The sequence below is a fragment of the Elephas maximus genome, chromosome 5 (genome assembly GCF_024166365.1).
Source record: "Elephas maximus indicus isolate mEleMax1 chromosome 5, mEleMax1 primary haplotype, whole genome shotgun sequence".
In the NCBI taxonomy this organism is placed as follows: domain Eukaryota; kingdom Metazoa; phylum Chordata; class Mammalia; order Proboscidea; family Elephantidae; genus Elephas; species Elephas maximus.
The window spans coordinates 159,081,424-159,094,787 of NC_064823.1; the positions used below are offsets into that span (position 1 = coordinate 159,081,424).

At 50.2% G+C, this 13,364-nt stretch overlaps 1 protein-coding gene across 1 annotated transcript in view; it reads right to left on the bottom strand.

The window, feature by feature from the left end:
* Positions 1-2,646: 2,646 nt before the first annotated feature.
* Positions 2,647-13,364, bottom strand: part of RNF212 (ring finger protein 212) — a 90,867-nt gene continuing 80,149 nt past the window's right edge. The window contains exons 14-15 of the mRNA XM_049885317.1: positions 3,242-3,413; positions 2,647-2,775 (exon numbers count right to left, since the gene is read on the bottom strand). Coding sequence (XP_049741274.1) covers positions 2,647-2,775; positions 3,242-3,413 — 301 coding nt within the window. The remainder of the gene's footprint in view (positions 2,776-3,241; positions 3,414-13,364) is intronic.

The following is a 13,364-nucleotide window of genomic DNA, read 5'->3' on the forward strand; positions in this document are numbered from 1 at the left end:
GTGTGTGTACACGAGTATGTACACATATGTGAGTGTGTACACATGTGAATGTGTACATGTGACTTGTGCACGTGCAAATGTGTGTACCCATGCATGCAGCATGCATATACACATGAGTGTGTGCCTGCATCAGTGTGTGCGTGTTCCTCACTTCCCCAAGGGGTCAGGACAAGGCCCAGGCACCTCTGCACCCCTCACACAACAGGGAGACCAGGTCTCAGGGAGGATGCTTGTGGGGTGTCCTGGAATTCCCTCGGTCTGCAGGGCCCTAGGACAGGTGGGCTGTGCTGGGCGCTGGGGGACAAGTCCTTGCTGGCCCCGTGTCCCTGGCGTGGTGGCCAGCCAGAGGGGGCAGAAGCATGATGCATGACTTCCTGCTTGGCTGAGAGGCAGAGTCTGCAGGGAGGGTTCTGTGCAGTCCTCAGCTCTGGCCACAGGAGCGAGAAGGCCATAGTGGGCCTGAGGTCTGGCGGGTTTGCCTCCAGGCATTGCGTGTGCAGGGCATGGGGAGGGTGCCGAGACATGCCACCACACCAGGCGCCTGCTCTGGCCGGGCGAGGGCCGTGCGCCCACCCCATCAGCCGGCCTGTTTTCTTTGGAAGGGAGAGAACATTCTTTGAGCAGGACGGCTGACACACCAAATGACAAAAGTGCCCACGGGGTAAACTGGAGGCCCCCAGCCCCTGACGCACCAGCCTTCCAAGTTTCACGGAAGGCTCTTACTGATGCCAAAAACATCTGGAAACAGTTCCACGGATCGGATCCGAGAACTTCGCACTGGGAAGTTCTGGCAGCCCCTGTGTGGAGCACGAAGGCGGCTGCTGGGGTGATTTGGGTGGACAGCCAAAGGCGCTTAGGCTTCTGGGTTTTGTGAGCAACCATGCAAGACGTGACCCGTGTGCCTTGGCCACACTCAGAAGCGACGGCCACACCTCCTGGAGCTGGTGATACCTACGCCCCTGCTCCCTGCCTGCGCCCCAGCTCACACAGGTCCTAAGTGTGAGCAGAATGGCCCCACAGCTCTGGGGTTCTGTGCAGATGGGAACCCTGGCGACTCAGGTTAGAAGAGTCCAGCTCTTGGTGGAAGCTTTCCTGGCACAGATGCTTAGGATGGTTCTAGAAGGCCAGACCCTGGCCCATTTCACAGATGGGGAGGCTGAGTCTTCGCCCTCCACTCCCCCAAGGGGCAGAGTTAAATTTTCTTCTTTTTCAAGCTGCATGCCCATCCGCCAGTCTGGGCGGAAAACCGGCTGGCAGTGGCCGTAGAGTCAGTTCCGGCTCTTGGTCATCCCACGTGTGTCAGAGTAGAAGTGTGCTCCATAGTGTTTTCAGTGGCTACTTTTTCTTCTAAAGTACATCACTGAGGTGCCTCTGGGTGGATTTGAACCACCAACTTTTCGGTTAATGGCTAAGTGCTACCCAGGGTTCCTTTTGAGGCAAAAGACACTACTTGTAATGTCTTCTGGGTGGAGGTGGTGATTTGGTGGAAAATTCTAGAAGTCATGATGAATCTGAACTTCTCCCCTGTGGGTGTGGGACTGCAGCCTGGCAGAGCCATCAACCACCCACCACAGGGGCCCCAGCTGGCCGAGGAGGGGGTGGGAGGCTCAAGGGTGCCTGGGTGCTTCCCCGGGGCACCCCGCCAGCCCCCTGGGGTCGTGTGAATGGGGCTTAGCCTGCTCCAGGAAACCACCTCCCTCCCCAGTCCGTGGCAGCACCTTTGTGCTTTGCCACAAAGGAAGAACATGATCTCCCTTCTTGTTTTACTGTTCAGTGAGCGCTTACAAGGGCGCCGCGCCCACCTCTCCCCCACACTCCCCAGCCGACCGACAGCGCCAGCCACAAGGAGCCAGCGGAATTCCTCAGCTCAGCATTGCAAGCAAAACAAACCTCCACAGAGAGCACATTCTCTGTGGGCCGGCGCTCAAATTATCAGCCCGTCTGTCCTCAGAGGGGTCTTGGCTCGGAAAAACCCTGAAGCGAAACGTTTCTGAGCCAGATTTCAGTCCAAGTTGCAAAAGCTGGGAAATCAGAAGCGGCAAAAGTGAAAATGAAATAGAAGGAGCCGGAAAGGGCATGAGAGGGATGGAAAGTGACCGCGCGCAGCTAGGGTGACACACATTTACATTCACACAGAGGCCGTGGAGATTACCATCGCTGTCTGGGAATCAAGCTGCCTTGTCTGCACGTCCCGCTGACCACCTGCCAGGAAGGCTGGGAGAAGGGACCCCAGGGAGGGCAGCAGTGGTGGGGGAGGGGTCTCAGGGAGGGGTAGAGCAAGGGGGGCAGGCAACCCCAGGGAGGGTGAGGGGACGAGGGACCCCATGGAGGGTGAGAGAATGGGGGAGGTCAGGGGACCCCAGGGAGAGCGAGAGTGGGGGCGAGAAAGGGGAGAAGCCCCAGGAAGGGCAGGGGTGGGGAGCCCAGGAAGGACTGGGGGGAGTGGGAGGAGCTGAGGGGTCTCCAAGGAGGGTAGGGGACCTCAGGGAGGGTGAGTGGGGGAAAGGGACAGCAGGGGCAGGGGAGGATGGCAGGGGTGGCAAGGAGAGTGAGGGCAAGGGATGGGGATAATGGGGTCGGGGGGGTGAGAGTGGGAGCAGGGTAGAATAAACACAAGACAAGCACTTGTCCCAAATGACTGGAGCTTCACTGGTAGATACGGTAAATATGGACATAGTCCAGGCTGGGAAGACCTGGGATTCCCTCGCCCTGGGGCAGGGAGTCACTGCTCATGCCCATCAGGCCACACTCCCCTGCTGGCCCAGCTCTGACTGCCTGAGACAGGGGTCAGGACCAAGTCCCCAACCAAAACTCACAGATGATCTCCATTGCAGAACGTGGCCCCAAGTCCAGGGCTCTGTGCCCTTCCCAATCCTGCTGAGGCCTCCCAGTACTGGGCTCTCCAGGGACCCCAGTAGGGGCCCGAGAATTTTCCCTGCCCCCATCCATCCCTCCAACCCTCCATCCATTCCTCTCTTCCATTCTTCTCTCTCCCCTCTTTTCCTTTCTTCTCTCCTTCCCTTTTTTCACCCCTCCACTCCTCCCTTCCTACCTCCTTCCATCCATCTGTCCTTCCATTTATCTCTCCTTCCTCTCTTCCTCCCTCCCTTCATCCATTCACACCTAGGCTCCTTCCCTCCCTTCATTAATTTATACCTCTATCCATTCATCCTTCCACTCATCCATCTGTCCATCTGCACATCCATCCCTCCATCCACCCAGGTCTTGGAACTGCCCATGCCTGAGAGGGCTGTGACAGTGTGGCTTTGGCCAGGGAGGGTGGCAGGTGGTATCCAGACTGAAGGAGCACAGCTGGGTCCCTAGAGCCATCCAGGAGGGTGCAAGCGGTGAGTGTGGCCAGAGTGTGCAAGGTCAGGAAGGAGGGCCCTGCGTGTCCCGTAAGGTTTCCACACCTGAGGGCAATGGGGAGACAGAGAGAATTTAATCGGGAGAGGCAGATCTATAGCCTGTAGAGTCGAGGCTGCCTGGGCAGCAGAGGCTCTGTCCACTCACCACACGACCCAGGGCAGGACCCCACTGACTTGGACTCAGCTTCCCCGACTCTACAGCCACACGATTGGCCTTGTCCATCTCCACAGTCCCTGTCAACTCCAACACAGCGGGTTTGTGTCTGGAGAACCTAAGCTGACCACTGGCATCCACACTGGAGTGACTCACATGGCTCAACACCCTCCAGTCAGCCTGGCCTGGGAGGCTGTGTCCTCCTGGCAGCCCTGGTCTCTCTGCGGGGGATGACGAGTCATCGCCAGTGAAGCAGCACGCCACCCAGGACTGATTCACACACGTCCTGGCCCTCTGCCCTGCGCCTCCCGCCTATGCCCTGGACATGGCCCTGGGTCTGAACCACACCCAAGTGGGGAGAGCATAGCAGGGCATGGTGACCAGGGCAGGGTGGCGCCCCTGTTCTCCCCTGGTGGTACCTATACTTCCCAGGGCTCGGGATAAAATGCTGCCACCACATGGCTCTAGGGGATGCAGAGCTGCACCACTGCCCTGCATGTCCACACTCCTGAGCACCTCCTGAGCACTTCCTGAATGCCCCTGAGCATCTAGTGAAAGCCCCTGAGCACCCTTGAGCACACCCTGGGAGCCCCTAAGTACCCCCTGAAAGGCACTGGAGGCCCTGGGAGCCCCCTGAGAGTTCCTGAGCACTGTTGAGAGCCCTGGGTGCCCCTGAGAGTCCCTAAGCACCCCTGAGAGCTCATGAGCACCCCTGAGAGCCCGTGAGCACCCCTGAGAGCCTGTGAGCACCCCTGAGAGCCTGTGAGCACCCCTGAGAGCCTGTGAGCACCCATGAAAACCCCTGAGAGCCCCTGAGAGCCTCTGAGCACCCCCTGAGAACCCCTAGGAGCCCCTTGAGAATCCCTGAGCACCCTTCAGAGCCCCTGAGCACCTCTGAGAGCCCCTGAGTGCCTCTGAGATTCCCTGAGCACCCCTGAGAGCCTCCGAACACTCCAGAGTGCTCCTGAGCACCCCCCTGAGAACCTCTGAGAGGCCCTGAGCACCCCTGAGAGGCCCTAAGCACCCCTGAGAGCTTCTAAGAACCCCTGAGCAGCCCTGAGTGTCCCTGAGCATCCCTGAGGGCTTCTGAACACCCCTGAGAACCCCTGAGAGCCCCTGAGCCCCCTCGAGAGCCCCTAAGGACCTCTGAGAGCCCCTGAGAACCCCTGAGAACTCCTGAGTACCTCTGAGAGCCCCTGAGCACCTCTGAGCACCACTGAGAGCCTCTGAGCACCCCAGAGAACATGTGAGAGCCCTTGAGAACCTCTGAGAGCACCCGAGCACTCCTGAGAGCCTCTGAGCACCCCTGAGAGGCCCTAAGCACCCTGAAGAATACCTGAGAGCCCCTGAAAACCCCTGAGAGCCCCTGAGCACCTCTGAGAGACTCTGAGAACAGCTGAGCACCCCTTAAGAGCCTCTGAGGATGCCTGAGTACCCCTGAGATCCTGAGAGCCCCTAGGAGCCCCCTGAGAGTCTCTGAGAGCCCCTGAGAACCCCTGAGCAGCTCTGAGAGCTGCTAAGAGACCTTGAGTGTTCCCGAGAGCCCCTGGGAACCCTCTGAGAGTCCCCTGAGAGCCCGTGAGAGCGCTTGAGCACCCGTGAGAGCCTGTGAGCACTCCTTGAGATCCAAGCACTCACTTGGACACCTAGGTCTGTCTCTAGAACTGCAGGCTGCTCCTACTTTCCTGGAAGTTCAAGTTCACATTTCTCATTGTTTTTAAGGTGGGCGACAATACATTCCTGAAAATGCATTTATTAGACGATTTCATTTCACTTGGATCTACAATCAATGGAAGCAGCAGTCAAGAAATCAAACGAGGTGTTGCATTGGACAAATCTGCTGCAGAAGACATCTTTATAAGTGTTAAAAAGTAAAGAACGTCACTTTAAGGACTAAGGTGCACCTGACCTAAGCCGTGGTGTTTTCATTTGCCTCATATGGCATGCAAAACCTGGAAAATGAATAAGGAAGACCAAAGAAGAATTGATGCCTTTGAGTTTTGTTGGTGAAGAATATTGACTATACCAGGGACTACCAAACGAACAAACAAGCCTGTCTTGGAAGAAGTACAGCCAGAATGATCCTTAGAAGTGAGGATGGTGAGGCTTTGTCTCGTGTACTGTCTCAGTCCGAGTTCTCTAGAGAAATATACGTATAGAGATTTATATCAAGGAAATGGCTCATGCAGTTGTAGAGGCTGGAATGTCCCAAGTCAGTGGATCAGGATAGAGGCTTCTCCTGACACATGCAGCCACGGTGGCTGACAAACCCAGGATCGGCAGGTCAGAGAGCAGAGCTGTTATTCACAGGCTGTGAGGACTGATGAATTCCAAAGATTGACAGGCAACACTGCAGGTAAGCTGCTAGCTCAAATCTCAAGAACTAGAGTTCAGATGAACAGAAGCCAGCTGCAGGATCCAGATTGAGCGAAAGCCCACAAGCCTTGCCAGAATATTCCCTTATATTCAATGCAGGCCACGTGCCTAAGGAAACTCCCTTTCAACTGACTGGCTACTCACAGCAGATCTCATTATGGAGGTGATCACGTAATATCAAATCTCATCCTGGAACCGATCACACCGTCATACAACTATTGTCTTAGGTTAGGTTCTCTAGAGAAGCAAAACCAGTAAAGAGTATAAATATGTACAGAGAGATTTATATCAAGGAAACAGCTCATGTGATTGTAGGGGTTGGAATGTCCTAAGCCCTTGGATCAGGATAGAGGCCTTTTCCAATTCATGGAGCCACAGAAGTTGGTGAACCCAAGATGAGCAGGTCAGAAAGCAGGGCTCCTGCTCACAGGCCGTGGCGGTAGAGGAATCCCCAAGGCTGGTAGGCAAGACTGCAAGGTTTCTCCTGAGTCACGTAGCTGCAGGGGTTGGTGAACCCAGGATAGGCAGGTTGGGGAGCTTGCTCACAGGCCATGAAGATCGGCGAATCACAAGATGGACAGGTAAGCTGCTAGCTCAAGTCCCAAGACCCAGAGGTCAGACAGGAGACCACTGCAGGATCCAGAACAAGCCAACAACATTTGCAAGGCAAGCAGAAAGGAAGTAGGTGGCAGAAGGTGGAGAGATGAAGGCTGAGGGGGTGGTGAGCTGCCATAGGCCCCACCGCACTGGTACCATTCAGCATATTCCATCATGGGGGTGATCACATATCACATTTTGACAGGGAAGTGATCACAACATTATACAACTGCCAAAACACTGAGAATCATGGCCCAGCCAAGATGACACAAAACCTTAACCATCGCATGTACTTTGTACATGTTATCAGGAGGGACAAGTCTCTGGGGAAGGACATCATGCTTGGTAAAGCAGAGGGTCAGTGAAAAAGAGGAAGACCCTCAATGATATGGATTGACACAGAGGCTGCAACAATGGGCTCAAGCATAACAACTGTTGTGAGGATGAGGCAGGATCAGGTAGTGTTTTGTTCTGTTGTACATAGGGTAGATTTGAGTCAGAACCGACTGATGGCATGCAACAACAACAACAACTTCAACAACAACAGAGGTTTTTGAAGGTCCATAATTCCCATTACTGAAATCTTTCCAACATCTTCTATGCTTCTGCAGCTGGGCAATTTCCCTTCCCTTGGGGATACCACTTACTACACATGACGGGGTAGCCAGCTGCAAGCCACAAGACCACAAGAAGATATGGACTTGGGGGTAGGGGAGTGGTCCTGGTCACTGTTGAAATGCACTAGAGAGAACCAAGGTCAAGTTGGGAAATTCAGTCCCAGGGGGCCAGAGCTGGTTTCTTAATCAATCTGCCCACAGCATGGCTCAAGGTCAGAAGGTGTGAGCATTTGAACTTGTGGCCAGCCACAAGCCACAAGACTACAAGAAGATATGGGCTTGGGGGTAGGGGTGCGGTCCCGGTCATGGTTGAAACGCACTAGAGAGAACCAAAGTCAAGTTGGGAAATTCAGTCCCAGAGGGCCAGAGCCAGTTTCTTCATCAATCTGCCCACAGCATGGCTCAAGGTCAGAAGGTGTGAGCTTTTGTCCTTGGAGGACGTTGACCCATGGATGGGGCTTGCTGGGAGCCCATGAGTTACAACATCTTGTCCACAAAATCATGAGAGATGGAGAAAAAATTTGAATTGCCCAGGATTTCATTGTACTTGGATCAACAATCAATGGCCAAAGAAGCCACCACTCCATGACCCTCCTTTCAGTGGGACCCTGGAGTGCAGCACCTCTCTGCTGCTAGGACCCCAGCCCATTTGCCTCGAGGAATGAAATGAGGCTACTGGGGGTTCCCATCCTTGAGTGTGACCTCAGTGGGTCTGGGTGGCCTGAGAATTTTAATTTCTCCAGGATCCTGTTGATGCTGATGCTGAAGGTTCAGGGCCCACCCTGGGAGGATCAAGGTCCCAAGAGGATGGAGGCAGCTGTTCACCCCTGATGTCCCCGTCCCAGGTCCCTGTGACTTAGTGGCCTTTGCCCCCTGGAATCAGGAGCAGAGTCTGCAGAGGCAGGCCTGGAATGCTGGTGAGGGAGGGAGGACGAGGGGGGAAGGAAAGAGGAAGAAAGAAGCGGGGAGGCAGGGCAGGGAGAAGGTTCTGCCCGGGCAGCTCAGCCTGGGGTGGGGGGGCCCGGAGGCATGGTCGCCCTGGCGCCACTCAAGGTGGGGTCTGTCCCCTGCTCGTCTGCCCGTGAGCTGCTGGTGACCTGTCCACATTAGATGTGTGGGGAGTTAGGGTGCGCTTTAGGAACTTCTCTCCCAATTTGCCAGAGTAATTTCCTATCTGTTAAATCAAATAAGAAACTTGGGCTTGCATTTTGTATCTTTTCAAAATTTCATTTACTAGTTACCTTGGTTATCTCGTGTTGCTATAACAGAAATACCACAAGTGGATGGCTTTAACAAACAGAAATTTATTTGCTCACAGTTTAGGAGGCTGTTGTTGTTAGGTGCCATTGAGTCATTCTGACTCATAGCTACCCTGGGTACAACAGAACAGAACAACTGCCTGGCGCTGCGCCATCCTCACGATCGTTGTTACGCTTCAGCCTGTTGTTGCAGCCACGGCGTCAATCCATCTTCTTGAGGGTCTTCCTTTTTTTCATTGACCCTCTACTTCACCAAGCATGATGTCTTTATCCAGATATTGGTCCCTCCTGATAGCATGTCCAGAGTATGTATGTGAAACAATGTCTCCCCACCCTCGCTTCTAATGAGCATTCTGGCTGTACTTCTTCCATGACAGATTTGTTTGTTCTTCTGGCAGTCCGTGGTATATTCAGTAGTCTTCGTCAACACCATAATTCTTCTTCAATTCGTCTTCGGTTGTCCTTATTCATAGTCAATAAAACACAGGTAAGCATCTTTCGGGTATTCTCTGCTTTCAGCCAGGATCCATCTGACATCAGCAACGGTATCCCTCGTTTGAGGTCCTCTTTTGAATCCAGCTTGAATTTCTGGCAGTTCCCTGTCGATGTACTGTTGTAACTGCCTTTGAATGGTCTTCAGGAAAATTTTACTTGTGTGTGATATTAGTCATGTTGTTCGATAATTTCCACAGTCTGTTAGCAGGCTAGAAGTCCAAATTCAGAGCACTGGCTCTAGGGGAAGGCTTTCTTTCTGTCAGCTCTGGAGGAAGAATTTTTTCTTTTCAGCTTCTGCTTCCTGGTTCCTTGGAGATCTTCATGTATCTCGGCATCTACCTTGCCCCATGTCTCCTGTGCTTGCTTCTTTTGTTCTTGTTAGGTGTCGTCCAGTCGGTTCTGACTCATAGCAACCCTATGCACAACAGAACGAAACATTGCCCGGTCCTGCGCTATCCTCACAATTGTTGCCATGCTTGAGCCCATTGTTGCAGCCACTGTGTCAATCCATCTTGTTGAGGGTCTTCCTCTTTTCCGCTGACCCTCTGTTTTACCGGAAACCCTGGTGGTGTAGTGGTTAAGTGCTACAGCTGCTAACCAACGGGTCTGTTTTACCAAGCAAGATATCATTCTCCAGGGACTGATCCCTCCTGATAACATGTCCCAAGTATGTGAAACACAGTCTTGCCATCTTTGTTTCTAAGGAGCATTCTGGTTGTACTTCTTCCAGGACAGATTTGTTTGTTCTTTTGGCAGTCCATGGTATATTCGATATTCTTCACCAACAACACAATTCAAAGGCATCCGTTCTTCTTCGGTCTTCTTATTCTTTGTCCAGCTGTCACATGCACATGAGGTGACTGAAAATACCATTGGCTTGGGTCAGGTGTACCTTACTCCTCAAGGTGACATCTTTGCTTTTCAACACTTTAAAGAGTTCCCTTGAAGCAGATTTGCCCAATGCAATGCATCTTTTGATTTCTTGACTGCTGCTTTCATGGGTGTTAATGGCGGATTGAAGTAAAATGAAATCCTTGACAACCTCAATTTTTTCTCCGTTCATTATGGTGTTGTTTATTGGTCTATTTGTGAGGATTTTTGTTTTCTTTATGTTGAGGTATAATCCATACTGAAGCTTGTGGTCTTTGATCTTCATCAGTAAGTGCTTCAAGTTCCCTTCACTTTCAGCAATTAGGTTGTATCATTTGCATAATGCAAGTTGTTAGTCAGTCTTCCTCCAGTCCTGATGCCATGTTCTTCTTCATATAGTCCGGCTTCTCGGGCTATTTGGTCAGCATACAGATTGAATAGGTATAGTGAAAGGATACAACCCTGATGCACACCTTTCCTGACTTTAAACCATGCAGTATCCTCTTGTTCTGTTCCAAAGACTGCCTCTCGATCCATGTAAAGGTTCCCCATGAGCACAATTAAGTGTTCCGGAATTCCCATTCTTTGCAATGTTATCCATAATTTGCTATGATCCACACAGTCGAATGCCTTTGCATAGTCTATAAAACACAAGTAAACATATTTCTGGTATTCTCTCCTTTCCGCCAGGATCCACCTGACATCAGCAATGATATCCCTGATTCCACATTGTCTTCTAAATTTGGCTTGAATTTCTGGCAGTTCCCATTCAATATACTGCTGCAGCCACTTTTGAGTGATCTTCAGCAAAATTTTGCTTGCAGGTGATATTAATGATATTGTTCGATAATTTCCACATTCGGTTGGATCACCTTTCTTGGGAATAGGCATAAATATGGCTCTCTTCCAGTTGGCCAGGAAGCTGTCTTCCAGATTTCTTGCAATAGTCAAGTGAGCACTTCCAGCGCTGCATCTATTTGTTAAAACATCTCAACTGATAGTCCATCAATTCCTGGAACCTTGTTTTTCGCCAATGCCTTCAGAGCAGCTTGGACTTCTTCCTTCAGTACCATCAGTTCCTGATCATATGTTACCTCCTGAAATGGTTAAACGTCATCAAATTCTTTTTGCTATAGTGATTCTGTGTATTCCTTCCATCTTGTTTTGATGCTTCCTGCGTTGTTCATTAGTTTTCCTGTAGAATCCTTCAGTATTGCAACTTGAGGCTTGAATTTTTTCTTCAGTTCTTTTAGCTTGAGAAATGCTGAGCGTGTTCTTCCCTTTTGGTTTTCTATCTCCAGGTCTTTGCACATGTTATAATACTTTACTATGTCTTCTTGAGCCGCCCTTTAAAACCTTCTGTTCAGCTCCTTTACGTCATCATTTTTTTCTTTTGCTTTAGTTACTCAATGTTCTAAAGCAAATTTCAGAGTCTCTTCTGACATCCATTTAGGTCTTTTCTTTCTCTCCTGTCTTTTTAATGACCTTGTGCTTTCTTCATGTATGATGTCCTTGATGTCATTCCACAATTCCTCTTGTCTTTGGTCATTAGTGTTCAATGTGTCAAATCTATTCTTGGGATGGTCTCTAAATTCAGGTGGGATATATTCAAGGTCATACTTTAGCTCTTGTTTGCTTGTTCTAATTTTCTTCAGTTTCAACTTGAACTTGCATATGAGTAATTAATATGGTCTTGTTCTGACTGATGATATTAAGCTTTTCCATCATCTCTTTCCAGAGATGTGGTCGATTTGATTCCTGTTTATTCCATCTGGTGAGGTCCATGTGTATGTTTGTGAACAAAGGTATTTGCAATGAAGAAATCATTGGTCTTGCAAAATTCTACCATGCAATCTCAAGCATCGTTTCTATCACCTAGTCCATGTTTTCCAACTGCCGATCCTTCTTCTTTGTTTCCAACTTTTGCATTCCAATCACCAGTAATTATCAGTGCATACTGATTGCATGTTCGATCAATTTCGGACTACAGATGTTGGTAAAAATCTTCAATTTCTTTATCTTTGGCCTTAGTGGTTGGTGCCTAAATTTGGATAATAGTCATATTAACTGGTCTTCCTTGTAGGCGTATGGATATTATCACTGACAGGGTTGTACTTCAGGATAGATCTTGAAATGTTCTTTTTGACAATGAATGCAACGCCATTCCTCTTCAAGTTGTCATTTCCGGCATAGCAGATCATACGATTGTCTGATTCAAAATGACCAATACCAGTCCATTTCAGCTCCCCAATGCCCAGGATATCAATCTTATAGTGTTCCATTTCATTTTTGACAGTTTCCAATTTTCCTAGATTCATACTTCGTACATTCCAGGTTCCGAATATTAATGGATGTTTGCAGCTCTTTCTTCTCATTTTAAGTGGTGCCACATCAGCAAATGAAGGTTCCGAAAGCTTTACTCCATCCACATCATTAAGGTTGACTCTACTTGAGGAGGCAGGTCTTCCCCAGTCATCTTTTGAATGCCTCCCAACCTGGGGGGCTCATCTTTCAGCACTATATCAGACAATGTTCTGCTGCTATTCGTAAGGTTTTCACTGGGTAATGTTTTTCAGAAGTAGACTGCCAGGTCCTTCTTCCTAGTCTGTCTTAGTCTGGAAGCTCAGCTGAAACCCGTCTACCATGGATGACCCTATTGGTATTTGAATACCAGTGGCTGGGTTTTTTTGGGGTGGGGCATAGCTTCCAGCATCACAGCAACACACGAGCCCCCACAGTATGATAAACTGAGAGATGCATGCGGGGCTTGCTTGTTTAATGTCTTTTATATCTCAAAAGAGATTAACTCAAGACATACCAAACCAAATTCGTTGTCATTGACTTGATTCTCATACCCACCCTATAGGACAGAGTAGAACTGTCCCATAGGGTTTCCAAGGAGCAGCTGGTGGATTTGAACTGCCAACCTTTTGATTGGCAGCTGAGCTCTCAGCCACTGCACCATCAAGGCTCCAACTCAAGACATACCCTGCACTATTTCTGCATCATTAACATAACCACAGGCATAGAGGTTAGGGTTTACAACACATTTTTGGGGAACATAATTCAATCCATAACACTAGCAATTCATTTTCATAGTATTTTACCAGAGTGTCGGTTGGTGATAGGTTGGAGATGTAGAAAGAAAGTCCCTTCTCCCCAGAGAGCATAGATGCTCCCTTGGTCATGGTCTCAGAGGACTCAGAATCTTTGAACTGAGTCAGAACAACTCGAGGGCTCTAACTGGGACAGGCCCCTGTGAGCTCGCTTTGGACAAGGTTGCCTCCATCCTGAGCCTGGGAATGTTCTGGAGTTAGCTGGGCTTAAACATGGATGTGTGTAGCACAATCTCCTCTTCTAAAGCATGCACTTAAGTCTGCATGGGAGAGTGTCTGGAAACACACACGGGGGTGCGTTTTATTGCATGGAAACTATACTCCAATTAGCTTACTTACATCCACCCATCTGTCAGTCTGTCATACTGTGGTGGCTTGTGTGTTGCTGTGATACTGGAAGCTATGCCACCGGTATTTCAAATACCAGCAAGGTCACTCATGGTGGGCTGGTTTCAGGAGAGTTCTAGACTAAGACAGACTAGGACAAAAGGCCTGGAGATCTACTTCTGAAA